The sequence below is a fragment of the Geotrypetes seraphini genome, chromosome 6 (genome assembly GCF_902459505.1).
Source record: "Geotrypetes seraphini chromosome 6, aGeoSer1.1, whole genome shotgun sequence".
Classification (NCBI taxonomy): Eukaryota; Metazoa; Chordata; class Amphibia; order Gymnophiona; family Dermophiidae; genus Geotrypetes; species Geotrypetes seraphini.
In genome coordinates this window covers 45928055-45954560 of record NC_047089.1, presented here as the reverse complement: position 1 = coordinate 45954560, position 26506 = coordinate 45928055, and the positions used below count along the sequence as shown (strand labels likewise).

At 44.1% G+C, this 26506-nt stretch overlaps 1 protein-coding gene across 1 annotated transcript in view; it reads left to right on the top strand.

Annotated features, from left to right (window-relative positions):
• The window catches only part of LOC117362361 (phospholipid-transporting ATPase IB-like), a 201090-nt gene that overhangs the window by 145937 nt on the left and 28647 nt on the right, over window positions 1-26506 (top strand). The window contains exon 6 of the mRNA XM_033948632.1: window positions 15478-15518. Coding sequence (XP_033804523.1) covers window positions 15478-15518 — 41 coding nt within the window. The remainder of the gene's footprint in view (window positions 1-15477; window positions 15519-26506) is intronic.

Sequence of the window (26506 nt, the reverse complement as noted above, 5' to 3'; positions counted from 1 at the left end):
TTTCTCTTAAAGCTCACTCGACTAGAGGTGTTGTAGCTTTGTGGGCAGAGTCTCAAGTGGTTCATCCATCTAAAATTTATAAAGTGGCTTTTCCCTTCATACCTTTCCAAGATTTTACACAGTGGATGTGGCAGCTCGGACTGATGCCGCTTTTGGGGCCTCAATATTGCGGGCTGGCTCTTCTATCCCACCCTAGTCATTGCCATTGCTTTGGTTTGTCACCTATCGTACTGACTCCAGAAGGGATATAACAGAATGGAAGATTAGGTTCTTACCTTTGGTAATCATCTTTCCGTTAATCCCCAATGGAGTTAGTATGGCCTACCCTCTATCTACTCTTGATTCTTTTTGTATCACCCACATCTTCTGTTTTGGATATTTCTCCTTTCAAGACTGAGTATCTTCCATGCAGTAGACGAGCCTAGTGAGGAATCATTCTATAGATGTGAGTACATATCTATATCGCTGGCTTTGTTCCAATTTATGCTTGTTGCATGCAGCAGATTGGTTCTGTGTTGCGCCGTGTACTTGCTAGTTTTTCATGTTGCCTGCTTATTAATTGTTTTCTTATATATTGCAGAGCAGAACAGAATGCTGTTGTGTTGGCAGGGAAGTTCCCTGTGCCCCCTTTGTGTGTATGCTTTGTTCTAGTGATATTCGTTTGCTTTTGGACCCAACTGTAGGGGGTTCTCTGTTCCTCAGCTAAGTGGGAGGAGCAGAGGAAAAAAAATGTATGGTTTTCTGCAAGACCCAGTTCGCAGGTTGAGATAAAACACCTATTGTTCTGACGCTGTCAGGGATTAACAGAAAGATTACCAAAGGTAAGAACCTAATCTTCCATTTTTTTCTGGCTATGTTTTAGTCTGTAACCTGCTTTATAATGGCAACACTGATAGGCAGTATAGCAAATACTAATTAAACAATATTTAACAGTATGGGGTTATAGCTACTCAAATTTGGGGGCTCAGTGTAGGGGAAAGAAGATTTTTTTTTTCTGGCGGCGAGGGAACCAAGATGGCCACATGCTAGCCGGTTCTGAGCAGCACTCCCCCTGAAGCTCCCTTTAATTAACCTTCGTTGTTACAATTTTACCTGCTTTTGGGCAATGCCAAAGAGGAGGGGACAAAGCGCTGCTGGAGCCTCGCAGCGCTCCAGGACAACCGCCTTCAGCAATATTGAGGAGCTGGTGAGGAGAATGCAAGGTATGCCGTTGCCATCGGGGAATTCCCAGCAGGAGACGCGCAGTGGAGGCGAGTCTGTGGCGATCTCTATGGGACTAGAGACATCGATAAGCCCCGATGTTAGAGCACCTCCTCCACACCCTCAGTCCACCAGCTCTCTGCGAGAGGAGGCACTACCGGAAGTTGGAGTTTACCTCCTCCCGGAGGCTAAGGAAATCGAGAAGGGGACTGTGTTGCTGGTTTTTTTGCCGGTGCAGGGGAAACTCGGCATGGAGACTGAGGAGGAAGCGATTGGAGAGGAACAAGCCCAGCAAGCTGTTCGACGAGACATGCTGCCAGAGGGTGAGCCAATTAAATTAGTCACATTTCTTTCAAATTGAGAAGCCTCGAGAAGTAACACTAGATTCTTTATGGGATCTTGTGGCTAATTTGGCAAGTTCCATAAACCCACAGCTACAACAGTTGGAAAGGAAATTTAATAACCATGAAACTGAGATTAAAAGCTTAAAGACTGAAATAGAGGACTCCAAGACTATAGTACAGACTGTCCATCAAGAATTAAAAGTCTCTAAGCAAATTATTGAAACATTAATTAAAGACAATACTAACTTAAGAAGGAAGATGGAGACATTGGAAAACTTTTCTCGAAATAATAATCTTAGACTGATTAATTTCCCTAGGGCTCCAATGGTAGCCCCTAGGGAAATGTTGAAACGTTATATGTTGGAAGTATTGGAGGTTCCTGAGGAGTCAGCTCCTCCATTTACACAGGTTTATTACCTTCCAAATAAGATGCAGGATCGACAACAGCATCACGAAACGGGACATGATTTAATGAATATATCAAATCTGTTGGAACTATCTGATAAAGATTTAGTGACCCCACTTCTGACAGTAGCTCTCGCACGAGATAAAACCTGGTTGTTGAGACTTTTCTTTAAAAATAAACAAAAATAATTTTTAGGTCTTAAAATACAGATGTTCCCAGATTTGGCTTAAGATACACAGAGAAGGAGACGTGAATTCCTATTAATGAAACCTGGTGTTATAGCTCTGGGAGGCGATCTTTTATTTGCGACACCCATGTAAATGTGTAATTAATTATCGATCTCATAAATTTATTTTCTTTGAGCCATCCCAACTGACAACGTTTCTCTCAACATCATGTCTGGAGAAAGATGGAATATGAGTGCTCAGTTTAAAGAAAGGGTGCCTTAGTCTCACCCAGCTGGTTTACTGCCTTTGTGAATGTAGTTTTCTTTAATATTCGCCTACAACCATTTTGGTTCCTCTTTTGAGGACTTGAGTTGAAATTCAAGCGTATACTGATTCCTTGTTATAATGTTAATTTTTACCTTATTCTCTTTATTTCTTGCTGAATTTCCTTTCTGTACAAGTTATGCTTGATTATGATTGAAAAATCAATAAATATATAAATGAAAAAAAAGAAGATTTTTTTTTTCTGTTAGCAGACAGGATTAACCCTGCCCCCTTTACAAAGCTGCTCAAGTGGCTATCATATGGTAACTGCCCTGAAGCTCTACCGCAGCAGCCCGCACAATCAGGCTTTGTAAAATAGGGTAAATTAGCAACACAAGCTGATAATGGTTACTGATGCTAACATGGAATGGCTCTCCCAGAGCTCAGAACTTGGGTAAAGTTCAGGGCATATGGGTAGTGGTATTCTTAGCTCCTCGGATTTGTTTTGTTTTTCCTGCTCCATTAAATGGATGTGAAAACGTGGAGGGGCATAATCAAAAGAAACGTCTAAGTCCACAGTGCTTATCTGGTCACTTTAGATACCTTCTTGTGACTTAGACCTGGTTTTAGATGGCCTAAATCACAATGTCTACTTTCTGTCTAGGCAGTGTTGTAAAACTTTCGGTTATACATGCAGTATGACTAAGTCTAGGACGGCCCACATCCTGCCCAAATCCCGCCCTCAACACTCCTCCCTTTTAGCTCTGGTCGTTCAGCAGCACTGTAAAGGCCTAGGTCATTTTTAAATACGTCTAAAACCCAGTTCGATTAATGGCACTTGGACGACTTGTCTTTTAGATTGTTCAAGTGCTGATTTAGGCCGGTTTTTAGACGTTTTTCTGTTTTGATTATGAGCCCCAAAGCATTCCCATTTCAAGAGGTTTTACCTCTTTTTATGTCCAGCATTGTTTTTCATTTCTTCTTTCCTATAAAAAAGTGACTTATGGACTGATGTTCAAAGGAATTTATGCATTGATCATATTGGGCTGTTTAAAGTTGGTCTGATACTGTCTATTTATTTCTGGGCTTAAAAATTATTTAGACAATGATAATATTCAACCACAAAATAAATAATTTGTTTTTAGTTTAGGTCTATTAAATAACAAACCCAAACTGAACAATTAGCACAGACATGACTGAATTCTTATATTCAACACTACAACCTATACAGATAACTGCACTGAATATTAGAGATAAATTAAATTCTGTTACATCTACTCTGGAGTCTCTAAAGTAGGTGTTCAATCTATATCCACAAACTGGGTCTTGCAGAAAGCCATACACATTGTTTTCTGCTCCTCCTATTTAGTTGAGGAACACAGAGCCCCCTACAGTTTTTTTTCTTTCTGCAAGCAAACTGTGCAGAATTGTTTCTGATCTGTTCTGCTCTGCTTATTTTATTCTTTTTTTTTTTTAACGTAAGTTTGTTCTTTTTAGTGGCTTTGATGCCTTGAGACCTTTTTCAGATTCTCTGCCTGAGAAAGGAAGCAGTTCCTGCGGAGGCAGAGTGCAGCTTCACAGGGCAAGCTTCAGGTGGACATGAGGAGCCAACCTGCTGTGGCCACCATCAGAACTTGGGGTCCATTCCCCTGGGAGCATGCTTGCCTTCTGACCTTGTCAGAGGCTTAAGCACAGGCTGTTTGCATCCTGAGTAAGCGCTCTTGGAGTATCAGGGTGCAGGCTGTGTTTTTCCTGCCCCTGGTTGAATGGTGAGGTTCCAAGGGGGCAGAAGTTTTGGTCAGAGTCTGTCTGACTGGCAGCCCAACGATCCTGAAGATTGGACTGTTTGGAGACAATTTGAGGCAAAAATTCCTTTTCCTTCACTTCAGTGAGAGAGCTGACAGGCAGGCACTGCTGAGACTGTGAGTACAGCCCCATTATTTCCTATGGAAAAATCAGGATGCGGACAGCTTCGCAAACAGACTTGCTTGAAGAACTTTAGAAAGTTTGCGACTGCCGCACCGCGCATTCACGAGTGCCTTCCCGCCCAACGCAGGATGTGCATCTCCTCAGTTCTCATTTTTCTGCGGAGCCGAGAAGTCCTATTTTAACGCTCTGCCTTCTCTCTCCGCAGCTCGTGTTTTATTTTTTACAGGGTCGCTGTGTTTCTTTGCGTATTTTCATTTAAAAAAACCCCCAAAACTTAATTTTATTTTTCTTTTGTGTCACGGCAGGGCCTGCCTCAGCCTGTGGGCTTCGACTTCAGGCTATTTTTCCATTTATGTCCCAGCCGTTGCCAGCTTCAAGAAGTGTAGCCGTTGCCAGCGCTCGATCTTCCTCACTGACCTACATAGGTGGTGTGTTCAATGTTTGGGACCTGACCATCGTCTGGAGTCTTGTGTCTGCTGTGCTACCCTTCAACCTCGAGCCCTCAAACATTGTTAAGTTCAGGTGGAAAAAATCTTTGGCGGTATGGATCCACTTTCCCTCGACCTCGACCTTGAATCCGGTCAAGCTTCTCACAGAGGTTCCGCCTTCTGCCTTGACCTCGGCCTCGACCTTAATCAAACCTTCCTCGTTCGGCGGGTCTTCGTCCTCAAGCAAATCTGCTAAGTCTTCTCCTGATGAGACGCTTGGCTCGCTGCCTCCCTCAGGTCAGGTACCAGCAATGGTTATCAAGCTGCCCAAGAAGCATGTCTCAAAGTTGAACAGTCATTCTTCCTCCTCTTCCTCGGAGACTATAGCCACACAAAATGTACCAGATCCTCAAGTCTCAATGTCACATTTGGAGGCTATGTTCGATTTGATTTGATTTGATTTGATTCAGCCTATTGAATCAATTTTACGATTCAATTCAATTTGATTTTCCTGCTCAATTGGGTGGTTTTTTTCCAAACATCCTGGTGGGTGTATTATATAGCCTCTTCACCCCCTTTGCACTCTCCTACCCACACTGGTCCTACTTTCCCTTTCTCTGTTAAATCCTAGCTCACCTTCGTGGTCTAACACCAGCTCTGGAAGGATACATATTTCAAATAAATCTGACATATTGTAATCACAAAACAGAAAATAAAATTATTTTTCCTACCTTTTGTTGTTTGGTCATTTTTCAAATTATGTTGGTTCCATGTTGGTCTGGTTGTCTTTTGATCAGGCTCTCCTTCTTTCTTATTTCTCCGTGCTAACCATCCATCTTCTATTTCTGTCCTCCCCTTCTGTTTCCCTTTCCTCCCCCGGAGGTCTGGCATCTTTCCTTTTGTTCATCTCTCTTCTGTATCCCTGTCCCTATTCTCCTCTCCAGTACTGTCCCCTGTGTGTCCCTATTCCTATGCTCCCTCCATGCCCAGCATCTTATCTCTCCCCATATCCAGCTTCTTCTTTCTCTCTTCGTTACCTTCTGTATCCCCCTTCCCCAGGTACAGGCTTTCTCCTACTATCTCTCCTGCCATCCTGCACCCTGCCCACCTGCTTTGGAGCAGTATCTGTTCCTCTTGTACCCTTCCCCTTGTGGTCTTGCATTTCTTTCTCCCTCTCTCCATTATTCCAGCACCTCTCCTCTGCTTTCCTCCCCCTCTTTTTGGTTTGGTCTCTCTTCCCTTCACTTCACTCCAGGTCTGGCGTCTCCCCTCCTCTCTCTTATTCCTTCCTCCTCTTCCCTCTGCACAGGCTTGCCTCCCTGCCATGAAGGCACTCTTCCTCCTCCTCCCTCTGCATAGGCCTGCCTCCCCGCCAGGAAGGCCTGCTCACCCCGCAAAGGCCTGCCTTACCCCGCCGTGAAGGCACTCTTCCTCCTCCTCCCCATGTGAAGGCCTGCACCCCCACAAAGGCCTGCCCCCCACTGTGAAGATACTCTTCTTCCTCCTCCCCACCGCGAAGGCCTGCTCCCCCCGCAAGCCTGCATGTTTCCCCAGATTCCCCGCTCATACTTTAAACAGCTAATACAGCAGCCTGCAGGATCGCTGGTGCTATAGCAATTACCTGTTCCTTTTGTCACAGCTTGATACCTCTCAACCTAACTGCCACTCTACAGTTTTCTTAATCTGTACAAGACACTTTAGAGTCTTCTAGGAAGCCTACAACTAGACAATGCTACAATCAGAAATGGACTAGACTTTCTGCTTAGTGCATCATTCATCACAAGGAGCCTCAATCTACCTCCTTGTCTTCAGTTTTGGATTACCTGTTCCATTTGTTTCAAACGGGCCTCAAATCCACATCCATTCGAGTCCATCTCAGTGCAATTGCTGCTTTTCATCAGCCTATTGAAGGGAAACCCCTTTCTGCTCATCCTGTGGTTCCAGATTTATGAAAGGTCTTTTCAATGTCAAACCTCCTCTCAAACCTTCTCCAGTGGTTTGGGATTTCATTGTTGTTCTTGCTCAATTGATGAAGCATCTTTTCGAACCAATGGCTTAAATCCAGCGCATAGATGTCCTGTGCATGATTGTCAGCACTCCATTGTCAGCGCAGTTTTGTTCCATCACCAGTTTTTATCATCTCCTTTCCTCCCCTCAGATCTGGTATCTGTCTCCCCAATCCAGTATGTGTCCTTTTTTCTTTATCCCCTCCTTCCATCCAGTATGCGTTCCCCTCTCACCACTTTCCTTCAGCGTCTTCTCCCCTCTCTCTCCTCCCCACTTTCCTTCAGTGTTTTCTCCCCTCTCTCTCCTTCCCACCTTCCTTCAGCGTCTTCTCCCCTCTCTTCCCTCTCCACTTTCTTTCAGCATCTTCTCCCCTCTCTTCCCTCCCCACTTTCCTTCAACATTTTCTCTCCTCTCTTCCCTCCCCATTTTACTTCAGCGTTTTCTCCCCTCCCCACTTTCCTTCAGTGTCTTCTCCCCCTCTCTCCTACCCACTAATATGCAGCGTCTTCTCTCCTCTCCTACCCACTAATATGTGTCTGCTCCTCCCTCCCTCTCTCCACTTCCTTCCAGCGTGTTCCCATCTCTCCTACCCATTTCCATGCAGCGTCTGCTCCCCACTATCTCCTAACCATTTCCCTTCGGCATCTGTTCATCTCGCCCCTCCCCCTCTCTACTTCCCTTTGCATGATCCAGCAGCCCCCTCCCTCCCTCCTGATCGCCATGGTATGGGCATCTCCCTCCTCCCTTCCCCTCAACACTTTGAATTTTTTTGTCTCCGAGCTGCCCAAGCCTTTCATCAAATTGCGTGCGGCTACCCAAAACTTCTCCTTTGACACAACTTCCTGTTTCCTGTTGTGTCAGAGGAGAAGTTTTAAGTTGCCGCCGCACGACTTGTTTAAAGGCTCGTGCTGCTCGGAGAATAACCAGTGAAGGTGAGGGGAAGGGAGGGAGAGAGATACCTGGACGGCGGCAATCGGCAGGAAGGAGGGAGGGGACTGCTAGACTGCACAATTGGTGACCGCACGCGTTCCCTCACTGAACTGCGGAGACAAGGCCATTCACTGCTTCATGGGGTGGTGAATGGCCTTGGCCCCGTACCCGCGGCAATCACTTTTTTAATTCTCCCCATTTCAGTGGGTTAGCTGCGGCTCCCCGCTAGTAACAGCCACCATGTCATTCTCTATCAGGAGGAAGCAGGTAAGACCTAATTTTTTAATTATAGCTAAATTAAATAGCTCTGAACTTGGGAGACATCCACCTGTGTACCTGAATTAGATCTGCTTGTCAATGGAAAAAGCATTGGTTTTCATTTAAAACGGGTGCTTTCTATAGACGTAGCAGCTTTGAAAGACACACATAATCCCTCCCATTACTTTCTTAAGCTATAGAACCAATTGAGGGACTTAGGGGACTGCTGCATGCACAGGCTGAGAACTTTACATGAATTCTGAATTTTCAGAGAGCTGTTATGACCTGGTGCTGTTAGATAACATCAGTTATCCCAGGACAAGCAGGCAGCATATTCTTGACTGATGGGTGACGGCACCGACGGAGCCCCGGTACGGACAATTTTAGAGTGATTGCACTCTAAGAACTTGGAAAGTTCTGGTAGGCCGCACCGCGCACGCGCGAGTGCCTTCCCGCCCGACAGAGGCGCTCGGTCCCCAGTTTCTTAGTTTCCGCGGAGCTAAGAAGACGCGTTTCTTTCAACGGCTGTTGAAAGTTCTTTTTTCTACTAAATATCACCTTCCCGCTCGCGTAAACCCTTTTGGAAATTTTATTTCCATTGTTTCTTTTCTTTTCTTAAAAAAAAAAAAAACCTTAATTTTTTTTCTTCAGTTTTCGGTTAGCCCCGGCGGGGCCTATTGCCATCATCGAGGCCTCGGCCTTCGATTTGGCAGAAGCCATATTCACTTTCATGCCCCCTCAACCCGGGTTTAAAAAGTGCCAGCGGTGCGCTCGACCAATTTCACTGACAGACCCACACAACTGGTGTCTGCAGTGTCTTGGTCCTGACCATCGAGCGTCTACCTGCTCCCGCTGTGCGACTTTAAAGAAGAGAACACTTAAAAACCGCCAGATACAGCAGCAGTTATTGTTCGGCGCCGAGATGTCTGATTCCGCACCACTGGCACCGACGGCGGCTCCATCTCAGTCGGCACCTACTTCGTCGACACCGCGCGATACCGCGCCGGCGTCGCACCCCGCAGGTAAGCCGGCTAAGAAGCCTTCCCCGTTGGAGCGTCCTCCGGTCTCAGTAGCAGCGAGTCCAATCCTGCCGACCACGAGGCGCCCACGGAAGCGCTCCGCTCCGATTGAGGTGAGCCCCTTGACATCGGGTTCCTCTTCGGAGTGTAGAGCGGCACCCAAGGTACCGCAGAAGAAAAAAGCGGGTACCGGTGCCTTCATTGGACGAGCGCATTGCCGCAGTCCTGCAGGTCCAGCTAAAGGAACAACTCCAACAGCTACTCCCTGCTCTTTTGACTCCGAGCCTTCCAGTCCCGGTCCGGTCTGAGCCGCCGGTACAGCAGCCCCCTTTATCGGCATCCACTTTGTCGGTACCGGGGCACATCACTTCTTCGGTATCAATGCCAGTCTTGGCACCGGAACCGAGACACCAGGCTGTTCAAACATCGGCACCGGCACAACCCTTAACATCTCCCGGTACCGGTTCACAGAGGTCTGGTAAGTCGACTCATAAAACTCGACACCTAGAACCCTCCACACCGGAGTCACGAGACCGCAGTTTTCAGGTGAGGGACCCTGATCTGTGGGGTGATTCAGAAGAGCCTTTCCTCTCTGAGGGAGAGTGTTCATCAGGGGACGAGGATCCTTCTGGTTTTGATCCATCTTCCAAACCTGATGCAACTTCTTTCACCTCTTTTCTTAAAGAGATGTGTGACTCTTTATCTATTCCCTTGGAGGCTGAATCCAAAAAATCCAAGGCATTTTTTAGATGCTCTTGACTTTGACCAGCCTCCAAGGGAATTTCTCAAGCTGCCTCTCCATGACATTTTAAGAGAGACATTTTACAAAAATCTAGAGACACCCTTGACTATTCCAGGAGCTCCCCGTAAACTGGACTCCTTATATAAGGTTATACCAATTCCAGGCTTTGACAAGCCTCAACTCCCCCATGAGTCTTTATTAGTAGAGTCTACTTTAAAGAAATCCACGGGGGCTAGTGTATATGCTTCTGTCCCTCCTGGCAGGGAAGGTAAAGCCATGGATAAGTTTGGCAAAAGGCTGTATCAAAATGCAATGCTAGTGAACAGGTCAGGAAACTATGCTTTCCATTTTTCCTTTTATCTTAAGCATCTTATTCAAAGTTTGTCATCTTTTGAGAAATATCTCCCTGACCGTAAGAAATCAGCCTTTCGCCAAACTTCTTCATCGCTCTTGCAACTGCGCAAGTTCATGGTCAGATCAATCTATGACACTTTTGAGCTGACCTCTAGAGCCACGGCTATGTCAGTGGCTATGCGACGACTGGCCTGGCTCAGAGTGTCCGAATTCGATGTCAATCACCAAGATCGACTGGCCAATGCACCTTGCTTAGGGGATGAGCTGTTCGGTGAATCCATGGACTCTACTACTCAGAAACTTTCAGCTCATGAGACTCGATGGGATACTCTCCTTAAGACAAAGAAGAAGACCCCACCTTCTAGGCCTTTTCGTCAACAATCGGCCTACCAACGAAGGTTTGTGGCTCGTCCCTTACCTCAAACACAGCAACAACCCAGGCGTCAGAGGCAGCAACAGAGGCAACCTGCTCGACCTGCCCAGCAGCAACAGCAAGTGAAACCTCCTCCTTCTCAAAAGTCAACTCAGCCCTTTTGACTTGGTTCTCCTGGACATAGCCAATCTTCCTCCTTCTACTCATCTTCCACAGCCCATAGGAGGACGCCTTATACATTTCATAAGCCATTGGGAAATCATCACCTCGGACCTGTGGGTCCTCAACATCATCCGCCACGGCTACTCTCTCAACTTTCAGACACCTCCTGCCCAAAGTCTGCCAAGAGAGTCTGCTTTCAACACTCCTCGGTCTTCCCTCCTTCTTCAAGAGGTTCAATCCCTCCTCCTTCTGAACGCTATAGAGGAAGTTCCTCTAGATCAGAGAGGGCAGGGATTCTACTCCCGTTATTTTCTAGTCCCCAAAAAGACAGGAGATCTCAGACCCATTCTAGATCTTCGCGATCTAAACAAATGCTTGGTCAAAGAGAAATTCAAAATGCTTTCTCTGGCCACTCTTTACCCTCTTCTCAATCAAGGCGACTGGCTATGTTCCCTCGATCTCAAAGAAGCATACACTCATATACCGGTCAATCTGGCCTCCAGACAGTACCTACGCTTCATGATCAATCGTTGTCATTACCAATACAAGGTGCTGCCCTTCGGTCTTGCCTCCTCTCCAAGAGTGTTCACCAAATGTCTGATTGTGGTGGCTGCCTTTCTACGATCTCACCACCTTCAGGTCTTTCCTTACCTGGACAACTGGTTAATCAAGGCCAATTCATCTCAGACTGTTCTCCTGGCCACCAACCAAACCATCATGTTTCTTCAACTTCTGGGGTTCGAGATCAATCTACCCAAATCTCATCTCATCCCCACTCAGAGACTTCAATTCATCGGAGCTGTCTTGGACACAGTCCTCATGAGAGCGTTCCTGCCATCCAACCGACTTCAAACGCTTCAATCTCTGTGTCAGCAGGTGCTCCTACAACTTTTCATCTCTGCCAAGCAAATGATGATACTCTTGGGTCACATGGCCTCCACAGTTCATGTCACACCCTTCGCACGTCTTCACCTGCGCACTCCTCAATGGACCCTAGCTACCCAGTGGTCCCAAGCGATGGATCCTTGCTCATGTCACATATCTGTCACATCATCTCTTCGTCAGTCTCTACAATGGTGGTTGATATCCTCGAATCTCTCCAGAGGTCTTCTGCTCCATCTACCTCCTCATCAACTAGTCATCACCACCGACGCCTCCCCTTATGCCTGGGGAGCTCATTTGAACGAGTTCCAAACTCAAGGCCTTTGGACAGCCCAGGAAAAGAAGCATCACATCAATTTCCTGGAACTCAGAGCGATGTTTTATGCCCTCAAGGCCTTCCAACATCTTCTCTTTACCCAAGTTCTCCTGCTGTGCACAGACAATCAAGTTGCGATGTACTACATCAACAAGCAGGGTGGGACAGGCTCTCGCCTCTTGTGCCAGGAAGCCCAGAAGATCTGGACTTGGGCCATAAATCACCATCTATTCCTGAAAGCTATCTACATTCAGGGAGAAAATAATTCCTTAGTGGACAAGCTCAGCAGAATTCTCCAGCCTCACGAGTGGACACTCGATCCTTTCACTCTATAGTCCATCTTCGCTCAATGGGGCACTCCTCAGATAGACCTCTTTGCAGCTCCTCACAATCACCAGCTGCCCCTATTCTGCTCCAGACTCTACTCTCCTCACCGTCTGGCAGCGGATGCATTTCTCCTCGACTGGTCCAATCTGTTCCTGTACGCTTTCCCTCCTCTGCCTCTCATGTTGAGAACCTTGTTCAAGCTCAAGAGGGAACGAGCCACCATGATTCTGATTGCTCCGAGGTGGCCCAGGCAACATTGGTTCTCCCTTCTACTTCAACTCAGTTCCAGGGAACCTTTTCTTCTTCCACTGTTTCCTTCTCTGCTTACACAGCATCAGGAGACCCTTCTACATCCCAACCTCCAGTCTCTGCACCTGACAGCTTGGTATCTCTCGGGCTGACTTCTCATGATACTCTTTTGTCTCAGCTCGTTCGTTCCATTCTAGATACCTCCAGGAAACCAACCACTCTGCAATGTTACCATCAGAAGTGGACAAGATTTTCTTCCTGGTGTCTTCTTCACCATCTTGATCCCACTTCCCTGGCAGTGGAGACATTGTTGGATTATTTGCTTTCTTTGTCTGACTCTGGCCTTAAGTCTTCTTCCATCAGAGTCCATCTCAGTGCCATTGCTGCCTTCCATGAGCCGGTTCATGGAAAACTTCTCTCAGCTCATCCCCTGGTGTCCAGGTTCATGCGAGGTCTTTTCAATGTGAAACCACCTCTTAAAGCCCCTCCTGTTATCTGGGATCTCAATGTGGTTCTTTCCGCCTTAATGAAGCCTCCATTTGAACCTTTGGCTACCACTCCTTTCAAGTTTCTCACTTGGAAGGTACTTTTCCTTATTGCTCTTACCTCTGCCAGGAGGGTCAGTGAGCTACATGCACTAGTTGCAGATCCACCTTTTACGGTCTTTCATCATGACAAGGTGGTTCTGCGTACACATCCAAAGTTTCTCCCTAAGGTTGTCTCTGAATTCCATCTCAACCAATCCATTGTTCTGCCTGTCTTCTTTCCGAAACCTCACTCTCATTCTGGGGAACAGGCTCTGCATACTTTGGATTGTAAGAGGGCTCTAGCTTACTATCTAGAGTGTACGAAACCCCACAGATCAGTTCCCCAACTCTTTCTGTCCTTTGATCCGAATAAATTGGGACGTCCTGTTTCTAAACGTACGTTGTCTAATTGGCTGGCAGCGTGCATTTCATTCTGTTATGCTCAGACCGGACTGACACTGGAAGGTTCTGTCACGGCCCATAGAATCCGAGCGATGGCAGCATCTGTAGCTTTCCTCCGTTCCACTCCTATTGAGGAAATCTGCAAGGCTGCTACTTGGTCCTCAGTTCATACTTTTACATCTCATTATTGTCTGGATGCATTCTCCAGACGGGATGGACACTTCGGCCAATCTGTTTTGCAAAATTTGTTTTCCTAATTTCCAACCTTCCCTCCATCCCTCTTTTTGTTAGCTTGGAGGTCACCCATCAGTCAAGAATATGCTGCCTGCTTGTCCTGGGATAAAGCACAGTTACTTACCGTAACAGGTGTTATCCAGGGACAGCAGGCAGATATTCTTGCGTCCTTCCCACCTCCCCGGGTTGGCTTCTTAGCTGGCTTATCCTAACTGGGGACCGCGCGCCTCTGTCGGGCGGGAAGGCACTCGCGCGTGCGCGGTGCGGCCTACCAGAACTTTCCAAGTTCTTAGAGTGCAATCACTCTAAAATTGTCCGTACCGGGGCTCCGTCGGTGCCGTCACCCATCAGTCAAGAATATCTGCCTGCTGTCCCTGGATAACACCTGTTACGGTAAGTAACTGTGCTCTACTTGTGTGCCTGATCAGTTCTCCTATCTATAGAGAACACTTGTTAGAAGTGAGGCTTGGGGTGGGGGTGGGGGGTCCTGGCAAATAGGCATAACTAGCCAGCTGCCCCTTGGGAGGGGTGTGTTCAAGAGCATTGTCAGGCACATTAGTGTGCTTATGCTGTCAGTTAGTTATAGCTAGGGTTACCAGACTTCTGAGAAAACCCGGACATGTCCTCTTTTTAGAGGACTGTCCGGGTATCTGAATGGATTTTCAAAACCTGGCAGTTTGGGTTTTGGAAGGCCCCAAACTTGGGACCATGTCTAGCGGGCATCCTGGAGAAGAGGAGACTTAGAGGGGATGTGATAGAGACTTACAAAATCATGAAGGGCATAGAGAGAGTAGAGAGGGACAGATTCTTTAAACTTTCAAAAAATAAAAGAACAAGAGGGCATTCGGAAAAGTTGAAAGGGGATAGATTCAAAACGAATGCTAGGAAGTTCTTCTTTACCCAATGTGTAGTGGACACCTGGAATGCGCTTCCAGAGGACGTAATAGGGCAGAGTACGGTACTGGGGATTTTCCTGCTGGAAAAGGGGATAGAGGGGTATAGATAGAGGATTACTGCACAGGTCCTGGACCTTTTGGGTCGCCGCGTGTGCGGACTGCTGGGCACGATGGACTTCAGGTCTGACCCAGCGGATGCATTGCTTATGTTCTTACATCATAACCTGACGTAAACCTGTTTTTTTCTATATTAATGAGATGCATTGCATTTACACAACTCATTAAGGCCCCTTTTTATCAAGCTGCGTTAGGGTTTTTTTTATCGCTGGCCGCTACGGTAAAAGCACTGACACTCATAGAATTCTTCTGAGTGTCAGAAATTTTTACTGTAGCAACTGGTGATAAAAATAAAAAACCCTAACGCGGCTTGATAAAAGGGAGCCTAATATTTTCTTCTTGGAAAGCCATAATTTTTGTGTTATCCATAATGCACATGCACTTATGGATATTATATTAATGTGATTTTAAAATATGTTAACCCCCCCCTTTAATCAAGCCACACTACCAAGCAAGGTAAGCAAATGCCAAGTTACCCATTCTAATCCCTTGAGTGGCTCATCATTTAGCTTGTGCTGCTCGGCAGCATGGCTTGATAAAGGGGGGGAGGGTAAATTTGGTGTTTAATATTGGTATTTCTCTTTATTATACAGTTTAATTAACAGACCTCTTCAAAAGCTCACTTGTTAAAGAAATACTATTAGCCTATTTTAAGAGATCAGTTTTGTAAAGAGGCACATGATGACTCTGACAAGGGTGGAATTTTTTGGATCAGTGCATATGTGTAGTCTGAGGAAGCATGCATGTGAGCATATCAGAAAGCAGGCACCTTTAGTTCCTGGTAGAAATTTTTGTTTCAGAATTGTTGAAATGCAGTTGCTATATCTGAAGCACCCAGTGTAGATGAAAGATAGCATTTACTTTGCTACATCAAAATATTATGGTCTCTGTTTCTTGTTTGACTAATATATGCTTTTTTGTGTGTGTGTGTGTTTTTTTTTTAGTTTTAAGACAAGGTGTTTGGCCAACTTTGATATGGAAGGAGGTAAAATAATATATTTAAAATGCTTTGAAAATGTCAGTCTTAGTTAGAATTAATGGATATTAATAAATCTCATCTGCCAACTTAATTTAAAGGATTTATTCTTATGAATAGAATTACACTTCTCCCTCAATATTCGCGGGGGTTAGGGGCAGAGCCGGCCCGCGAATATTGAAAATTTGCGAATAACATTTGGGCCGGCTCTTACTCGCCCCCTGCCTTCCCCCGGCATCCCGGACCTTACCGGCTGCTGTGAGTTCCCATAGTCTCTCAAGACTACGACGGGAACTCCCCGCAGCCATTTTGTATGAGTGATCTGCATGGGGCAGGAGCGTAAGAAGATCGCTCCTGCCCTGAAAGCTCGCTAGACCATCAGGTAAGGTCCTTGGAGGTACGGGATGCAGCGTTTCTTTTCTTTTCTTTTCCCTCCCCCCCCCCTCCGAAAAACAAAATCATGAATAACCGAATCTGTGGATACTGAAATTGCAGATTCGGAGGGAGAAGTGTATTCATATTAAAATAGGATAACTTTTCTGAATTAAATAACCTTGGATTTTGTGTTATCTGTTTGAATGTATTAGAATCTAGGAAGGGTTTAGATCAGTGGTCTCAAACTCATAGCCCGGGGACCACATGCGGCCCGCCAGGTACTATTTTGAGGCCCTCGGTATGTTTATCATAATCACAAAAGTAAAATAAAACAGTTTCTTGATCATATGTCTCTTTAGCTATAAATTACAATATTATTATTAAGACTTAGCCAAAAGGAAAGATTTATAAACTATAAAGAGTTTTACCTTATGCAAAACTGCTATTTTATTAATAAGACATTAACTATTTTTCTGAGGCCCTCCAAGTACCTACAAATCCAAAATGTGGCCCTGCAAAGGGTTTGAGTTTGAGACCACCGGGTTTAGATATATCACAAGTTTTTCATTCTTTGCTTAGTTAAAAAAAAGACACTGTAGATCTCATAAAACCATAGAGCTATTGCAGTATAATTAAAGTCTGACATTGCTTTGTACATTGTAAATTGTCATGGATTTTCCACCTCTTCTAAGGTTGATTATGGCTTCCCCACAAGAAATGTACCTGATAATTTCATGAAGGCTCAGGCATTTCATGGATGCCTAGTCCATTAATTTGTGTATAATTTCTACCACCCACAAAGAAGTTTGAGATCTGAAAAAAACATGCAATTAATTTCCAATAAAAGTCAGTCTATTGGGATTCCAAAATGGCTGCAGAACAGACGTGCTGAGAGGTACGCTCCTGAACTGCTCCACTTCGACTCTTTTTTCCTTAGCTAATGGCTTTGTGGCCTAGCTTTTCTTTTGATGCCGAAGAGGAGGGGCAAGAGTGCCGCTGGTGCCTCGCAATGCTCTGAAATGCTGACTCTCGGTAATATTGAGGAGTTGTTGCGGCGGATGCAGGGAGATGCATTATTAACGTCAGATGCTAGCCCGCTGAAGGCACCTGGACACGGCAAAACCGGAGCTGCCTCTCTTAGGCCGGATACTACACTCAGCCCTGACATGAGAGCTCCACCCCCGCAACCTCGGATCACCAGGGGCGAGGAAACCCTGGAGATGGGGGAGGTTCTTTCCCATGAGGCGGCAAGTTCAACACCAGAAACTGTGATGAGGGTGTCTCTGCAGGAGAATTTGGGGATGTGTTAGCAACGGGAGGTGAAGAAAGACAGCCGGAGAAAAACCAGGAATCCTTTTCTTCTTCTGAAGGTGAGCATTTTTACACTCAGCAAAAGTTTTCAATTTTGGAGAAGCCTGCACAAGTGACCCTGGAGTCCTTATGGGATGTAGTTGCAAACTTTACCAAATCTATTAGTCCCAATTTCCAATATATTGAAAATAAATTGATTCAAAAGAGCTGAAGGGATTAAGTGAAGATCTGACTGTTTCAAAATCTTCAGTTCAAAAGCTTGACCAAGATTTAGTATTGGTTAAACAGATACAAGAGTCCCTAATTAAGGATAATATGAATCTCAGGAAGAAATTAGAAACACTTGAGAATAATTCACGGAATAACAGTTTGAGACTTATTAACTTTCCTAGATTAACTATAGTAACTCCTAGGGATATGCTTAGGAGAAACCTGGTAGAAATTTTGCAATTTCAGGAAGAAACTTTACCACTGTTTACTCAAGTGTATTACTTGCCAAATAAAAAAGGGACTCAACACAATAAAACTATTGATCAAGAACCATTGAATGTGTCAAAACTTTTAGAAACGTCAGATAGAGATATAGCAATACCTTCTAGAATGATACTAAGGACTCCTTTTACAAGGTGCGCTAGCCTTTTTAGCGCACGCACGCACAAGATTAGTGCACGCTAGCTGAAAAATTACCGCCTGAGAGGCGGTAGCAGCTAGCGTGCGTGCTAAAACCGCTAGCGCACCTTTGTAAAAGGAGCCCTAACTAGCTCTTTCTATTGATAAAATGTGGCTATTGAGACTTTTCTTTAAAAACAAACAAAAAAAGTTTATAGGATGTAAAATTCAAATGTTTCCTGATCTTTCAAGCGAAACTCAAAAGCGTTGTCGAGAATTTCTTCTTCTGAGACCAGGGGTCATTTCATTGGGGAGCAACCTTTTACTTGAGACATCCATGTAAGTGTATTATATGCCACCACTCAGTTAAATATGTTATCTTTGAACCCCAACAGTTAACTGCTTTTCTAGCTTTGTCTCGACTGGATGAAGGTAAATCAACTGCTCAATAGTTTATATAAGGCGCTCCTACCTCAGCATTATCTGTAGTCTATCTTGCTATATATTATATCTCTTATTTTTCGCCTTTATGTAACCTTGGAATCAGGTTTTGTGGACTTGAGTTGAGTTAATTGGAAAGTTTCTTTGTTACAAAATCATGTTAATGTGTGATGTGATTCATATTCTGAAGAAGGTTGTATCTTCATTAACTCTCTTTCTGTACAAGTGAATGCTTGATATGTAATTTGAAACTCTATAAATAAATAATAATAAAATAAAAATGAAAGTCAGTCTATTGTTCATTCAAGGATCCAAGATTCTATAATGTTGGTAGGGGGGGGGGTCAAGCTTTGGACTAGGTTGACTGGAACTTTGCGATTTTGTGTACCTAGATTGGTCTTTAAGAAACTATTGAAAACCTATTTATTTAGTGCCTCTCCAGACCAATACAGTTCACTGATGGATAATAGCTCACCATGACCAGCAGGTGGAGACTGAGGCAAAACCTTTTGGCTGTAATACAAGTAGTTGTGCTTCCCCCTAATATAACCAGACTGTTCTCAGGTGTGCTAAGCTGTTGCCAGTCTTCCCTTAGGTAGTGTAGGGCTGTTGGAAGTTGTTTAGTGTCCTTCTTGTCCCCATTTGGGCCGGACTGAGTTTGGGGAGACCTTTTCGGGGGTATGCTAATGGTGATATTTAGTAGCTGCTATGCTCTGAGTTTGTGTCCTATGGAGTGATTTTCTCCTGCTTCCAAGCTCCAGGATCACGTTCTTGTGTTTGCAATTTGATTGAGAAGACAACAATTTTCAGATAAGTGTTTTTTTGAAAACTTTTTGAGACTTAGAATTAAGACTGTTGAAATTCACTGTGAAATTGTGTCCTCAACTTTTTGGGAGTTTTTGACCGAGGATGTGTCTGCTGGCTGCAAGTGATATTTGCAACTAGCCTGTCTATATGGCTTGCTTTGATTTTCCCTATTAGACACTGAGGTCTTTTCTCCCTTAAGAGTAACACTTGGACTTGTTATCCTATATTCTTTTTTTTTTTTTTTATAATATTTTTTATTCTTTTTTAAATTCTTACATCAAGTGAAATACATGTAATACATTCAATTATGAAAAACACTTGAAATTATTAATAAATGTTCTTACAATGTGAATTAAATAAACCCTTTATCAGAATTTTATAGCATATTAATATTACAATAGTTTTCCCTCCCTTCCCCTTCTATATGTTCTATACATGTGTTATTATATCTGATCAGTAGAATAATTTGTCAATGGTCCCCATATTTTATTAAATTTTTTAATATAACCTTGTTGTAATGCCAATACTTTTTCCATTTTATATATATGACAAATTGAATTCCACCTAAAAGTGTAATTCAATTTAGTGTAATCCTTCCAGTTCTGAGTAATTCTTGAGGTTGTGCTATGTGGATATAGATTTATTTAACAGCCTCCCTTGGTTCTATTTATTTTTTTAGGATTTGTTTTAATAACAATTATGTTGTATTGTCAAATTTTATGTATGCTACTTAATGTAAACCATGTAGGTCATATGTGGTATATAAATTTATTAAATGAATAAATAAAATTGTTCTTTCTTTAGTATCCCAGCAAATAAAAGAATGGGTTTATGCTCCTCTGCCAGCAGGTGGAAACTGAGACACTAACTTTTAGCTATAGTGCAAGTGGGCTATGCAGTCCCTATTAAAATCAGTCTTTTCTCAGTCTCCAGCAGGTAGAGTGGTAAGCTTGTACAGTCTGTGCTGAGGTTTGTTTTGGCCTGTTGGATCTGATTTAGTGGATCTTTCTTGTCCCTTTTGCTGTCTGGACAGAGCTTGGGGGTCCTACTAACCTCAGGGCTGCCGCACTCGGAAGGGTTGAGTCCCTCCCACCATTTCCCCCCCTCCCCAGGTTTTCTGAATTTAGAGGAGCCTCAACTGTACACCTGGCCGCCTGTTCGGCACAGATTACAGTTTAGAGTGCCTCTGGGGTCTGCTCTCTTGAGACAGCTGGTGAGCTGTGAAAAATTAAAAAAAAGAAAAGACACAAGTAATAAAAGGAGTGTTATGCATGGTTTTTTTGGTGCATTCTCTATGTGTGCTTCAAAAAAGCAGCACAAGTGCGTTTTATGTGGGTGTCGAGTGGTGGATGCAGCTGGCAGGTGCATGAAATGTTCTGGATGTCTCGAAGGGGGCCCGGCTTCGGTTGTCAGCATATCAGGTTCCCCTTCACGCGTGCAATGTTTGTCGGCGGGAGGTGTTGGTGATGCCCTGGTCTCACCTGCCACCCACACCGGGGTTTCCTCATCTGCTAGCAGTCTGGCAGATTGGATGTGGTGGACCGCTGGGTAGGCTGGGGACGCTCTTATCGCTGTGGCTGTGGCTGCTAGCATTGTTTCTGTAGTGGCAGAAGGAGCAGCCCAGCTGGACAGCCCTGAAGGAAGTGAGTGCTGCCCTGGAGTGATTAAGTAAGGGAGAGAGGGGACATGATCTGGCACAAAGGGGGAAAGGAGGGGGGAGGAGTGTATTGGAACATGGGAGGGGCACGATTTTGGGACAAAGGCTGAAAGGCAGGGAGGGCGGCATTAACTCAGGACACAGAAGGAAGGGAGGGGGCATGAACATGGGACTCAGAAGAGAGGGAGGAAGTGGGATACTAACTTGGGACATAGGAGGGAGGGAATAGAAAGAGAGAATTGTTGGGCATGAGTGTGTGAATGAGAGGGAAAGAGATGCTGCACATGAGGAAAGGAAGAAGGAGGAAAATTGGGCAGAGAGAGAGGAGTGAGATAGTGATGTCTGGGGAAGAGAAAAATGAGAGGGAGTAATGTTGGATATGGTGGTGAGAGAACAGAAGAACAGATTTGAAGGGGATGCAAGGGGGAGGAATGTTGGACATAATGATGGAGGGAGAGATGTTGCATGTTGCTAGAGAGGGGTGATAGAAGGAAAAATGGACACGGGGCTAGTGGGCAGTGGTGAAAAATGCTGCACATGATCTGGGGCATGAGAGAGGGAGAAATGTTGGATGTGGCAATAGAGGGGGTGGGAGAGATGCACCCTGTATCTCTCTCTCTCTTTTTCTTTCACCATTCTTTTTGCAGCAAGGGAGGGAATGAGAGGGAGAGGGAGACATGTTGCCAATAGGGGTGGAAGAGAGAGGAAGAAAAGTTGTACTCATGGAGGGACAGAGAAATGTTGGGGAAGGAATTGAGGTTTGGAGGAGAGGAAGTACGCAAGAGGCAGAGAGAAAAAAATATTTTGGATGCACAGTCAGAAGAAAGTGCAAACAGAGACTCACAAAATCACCAGAGAACAAAGATAAGAAAAATAATTTTATTTTCAATTTAGTGATCGAAATGTGTCAATTTTGAGAATTTATATCTGCTGTCTATATTTCGCACTATATTTGTCTATTTTTTTATAGTTGTTACTGAGTTGACATTATATATATATATATTTTTAAGTTCAAGTATTTTTATTAAGTTTATAAAACAAAGTGTACAATTATTGAATAAAACATAAAACAAATCAACATTGCAAATCATGCAGATTATGTGTATAAAATATATATAACAGATGTATAAGGCTAGTACACGCAGTATCAGTAAACATTATTTTAAAAGTATATTTTAAAGTCATCTGCCTTGATCTCTTTGAAAAAAAATGAATATAAATGATAATTAACATTTTCTCAGCATACAGTGTGCTTTGTGTTTTTTAAATTTGTGGTTACCATTATGTATTAATAAGATTATATTGTGTGTATATGAACAGTGAACGGAAAAAAATTGCATTACAATAAGTACTATTATTATGGTGGTGGGGTCAGGGGTGGAGATTGGGCGGGGTTGTTGAATAAGATGAATAAGATGAAATCGTTGGGATTAGGTGAAACACTAACAGCATGGGTCAGCAATTGGCTGAGTGGTAGACTTCAGAGGGTGGTGGTTAATGGTACCCTCTCTAAAACGTCGGAGGTGACCAGCGGTGTGCCGCAGGGCTCAGTCTTGGGCCCAATCCTTTTCAACATATTCATAGGAGACCTGACTCAAGGGCTTCAAGGAAAAATAACGTTATTCGCCGATGATGCCAAACTCTGTAACACTGTAAGCAACAGCAACAGCAAATTGCCTGATTGTATGACGCAGGACCTGCTTTTATTGGAACATTGGTCCTCGATCTGGCAGCTAAGCTTCAACGCTAAAAAATGCAAGGTCATGCACCTTGGCAACAATAATCCATGCAGAACGTACACATTAAATGGAGAAACCCTGGCTAGGACTGCAGCGGAACGCGATTTAGGGATGATCATTAGTGAAGACATGAAAACTGCCAATCAAGTGGAGAAGGCTTCATCCAAGGCTAGGCAAATGCTGGGTTGTATCCGCAGGAGCTTTGTAAGTCCCGACGTCCTAATGCCACCATGGTGAGGCCTCACCTGGAGTACTGTGTGCAATTCTGGAGACCACATTATCGTAAAGATGTACTGAGAGTTGAGTCGGTTCAGCGAATGGCCACCAGGATGGTCTCCGGGCTCAAGGATCTCCCGTATGGAGAAAGGCTGAACAAATTGCGACTATACTCTCTAGAAGAACGTAGGGAGAGGGGAGACATGATTGAGACATTTAAGTATATCACTGTTCGTATCGAGGTGGAAGATGATATGCTCTCTCTTTGGGGACCCTCGACCACAAGAGGGCATCCGCTAAAAATCAGGGGCAGGAAGTTTCATGGCGACACCAGGAAATATTTCTTCACCGAAAGAGTGGTTGACAATTGAAATGAGCTTCCAGTGCAGGTGATCGAGGCCAGCAGTGTGGCAGATTTTAAAAATAGATGGGATGCCCAGATCGGATCTCTAGGAGGGTAGAGTTAAGTGGATGGGTCATCAGAGCATGATATCTCAAAGGGTAGCTAGGAGGGAGGGTTAATAGAGTGGGCAGACTTGATGGGCCTTGGCCCTTTTCTGCCGTCACTTTTCTATGTTTCTATGGGGTACTCAGTTGATATTTGTTAGACTTAAGGGGTACTTGGCTTGAAGAAGTTGAGAAATACTGCCTTAGCATATCATTGTACATCACTGCCAAAACACAGCAGTCTCCCTTCTAGAAGCATGGTTTCAGCTGTGTGACATCATCCTCTTGATTGGTGAAGAAGAGAAAATTGCCTCTTTGTTTCATATATTACCATCAGGAACAAAAACCTCACGCAAAATCAAACAGCAGAAGGACAAATGGGGAGTGGAATAGACCACATCAACCTTGGGATAGACAATCTTTATTTGTATCAATATATTCACAACGATAATACTTCAAAGTTCACATAAAAATGTCCAACTGTATTAAAGTCCCGGTATGGATAAATGTAACCCAACATGGTCCGTGTTTCGGCCTCCGAATGGAGGCCTGCCTCAGGGATGTGATATATGAAGTCTGCCCACTAGATGTCACTCCAGTGCTGGGAAACTGTTTGAAAATGGAGGCGTCTGCACAAGTTGTGGCACGAATGCAGGTCAGGGTACAGGACTCTGGCAAATAGCACGAAATTGGGTACTGTAAAAGTCAGATTTCATATATCACACCCCTAAATCAGGCCTCCATTCGGAGGCCTAAACACAGGCCGTGTTGGGTCACATCTATCCATACCAGGACTTTAATAAAGTTGGACATTTTTATGTGAACTTTGAAGTGAATTTATATGTATTATAGTTGTGAATCTATTGATACAAATAAAGATTGTCTATCCCAAGGTTGATGTGGTCTATCCCACTCCCCACTTGCCCTTCTGTTCATATATCACCGTGAATGGTCCTCACTCTCTCTCATCCCCTTCCCCACAGCGTTTACTCAGTCTCTCTCTCTGAGCTGTAGATCAAACAGCATACAATATTTCTAACTTTTCTGCTGTGATTCAATGATGCAGAAAGTCAAGCTAATGTTGTGATTTTAAGTCCCAGTAGACTTGAAACTGTTATACTATGCAAACTTTTTATGCCATATAGCTCAAGATTCTAGTGAGCTGAATTACAATGATGAAGAAGGAAGTCTGTGGCAGCACAAAAAATTAAAAATATAAAATAAAATGAAGAAATCCTAGATTCCAGGGTACAATTTCTAGGCATCTTAGAGATCTAGCACCTGGGATTTGTTGAGTCCTGAGCTTAAGATGTTTTTTTTCCCTCCATGAAGTGGGTATAATTTAACCAAAGATAAGTGCCTAGTGATGTTATGAACTCTGGTTACATGATATATCTTGCTTAAAATAGGTCTGATGTTTGAAAACAGTATTGTGGCTAGTATGTTTGATTGTAAACCACTCTGATATTTTTATGAAGGGCTGTATATAAAGACTTGTTATAAACAAACAAACATAAGCGCAATCCTCAAAAGACTTCAGGAGTTACCATGACAAATCTTGGACTTTCTGAATTTCTCCCTACTGAGATACTATTTTAGTTATTAAAAAAAACAAATAAACAAGTTTTTGTTGCTGAATATTTTTCTAAATAAACTGATGCATGTAGCTAACATTAGTTATCCCCAGGGGTAGCTTGGAGAGAACTTATCCTACATAACACAGTAATTTACTAAACTGTAAAAAAGGAATAGGTATTAACAAATAATGTTCAGTAGACATAGACAAACTGTTCATTTTTTTTCTTCTTCCATTCTGCTGCATTCCTGCCCCTGAATCAATAGGTGGCAGTAGGAGACATTGTGAAGGTCACCAATGGGCAGCATCTTCCAGCAGATATGATCATTTTATCTTCCAGGTTAGATATATTGAGTGTGTGTTGAATGAAGGATCTGTTGAACTGAGGACTTATCTTCTTTTAGTAATGGCAATATAATAATCACTGCTGTCAAAGGAATAAAATAGCTGAATGTTCTTTTTACACTAGATAGGTTTAATTCAACAACATTTTCTTATGAGTGATCACAGAAGCAGACAACCTTTAAATTACAAATACTTTTGGTATTTATTTTTGAAAGCATGTTTATCACAAAAAAGATGGGTTGAGTACCGCAACTTGCGAGTTGGATTGTATAAGCTATCAATTATTTTTCTCAGCTCTGCTTCCTTGTCTCCCTGAGCAGTGCCCTCTCTCTTCAGTCTTAACTTTGACAAGCAAGTTGAGAAGGCGTCTTTTCCTCTGCTCTAGATTTGTTATTTTTGGGTTTTTAATCAGATCTCTGTTGAGGCTTCCCTGTGCTAAGAGGTTCCCAGTAATCATGGGACAGCTCTGTCTGGGAGAAGGGTCAAACGTTGGGGTCTGCAGCCAGAAGGCCAAGCCTTCTGAAAGAATACCTACCTGGCTGGCCTGCTGTAACACTTGGAGCTTGGGCCATTGCAGAGTTGGGCGCTTGAGCGCAGGCTGATTAGACCCCATGTCTTAACGGAGGTCAGCTCATCCACCACCAAAGAATCTTGTGGGAGCCTGAGGGGGGTCGAGGGTTTCAGATTTTGTAACCTGAATAAAAGTCAGCCCAAAGAGACAAGCTACTGGAGGCACTCCTTCTCCAATTCCAGCTGCAGTGAGAAGCTGATGCAGGCACAGCACATGGCAGTTCTGTGAATAGAGCTCATTACTGTCTATGGAAAAATCGGGTTGGGTCAGAAACTGGCAAAACTAAAGTTTTCTAAGGATCTCCCAAGGGCCCCCCACCTCTAAAATCCTATTTTCAGTGTTTTTGAACTTTTAGTTTTCTCCCACACTGCCACCATGCCCATTTTTGATTTCCCGATTTTATTTTAAAAGCCTCTTCCTCCAAAACACCTTGATTTTGGTTTAAATTGATTGTAATGGACTCTTCAGGTGGTTTTACCAAGTTTGTGCTGGATAGGCACCTGAGGAGCATCCGTGTGCTGTGGGGTGCGCAAGAGGGTGGGAGCCATGTTCCTAGCCCTCTCTGGTCCCTCTGCGAGTCTTGCGTCACAGAAAGTACGAGTGCTGGATTTCAAAACACTGTTAGAGCCTCTAAAGTGCGACTACGCATTGCCAGCAAAGTTCTGCTGTGGGGAAGCACCTGACCCTGAGACAAGGCGAATTTCAGACTGGCAGAGGATCCAGGTCAGGTCTTTGACCCCGTTTTTCTGACCCTGAGGTATGCAGCCTACAAAAACTATTAAACAAACACTTACAGGCTGTCAGCCCCTTCACAGTTTGTGGAACTGCAGGAACCAGAGGTCCAGTCAGAAAAGAAATGGGATGATTTATAGTTAGACACTATGTTATTGCTCTCCAAGCAAA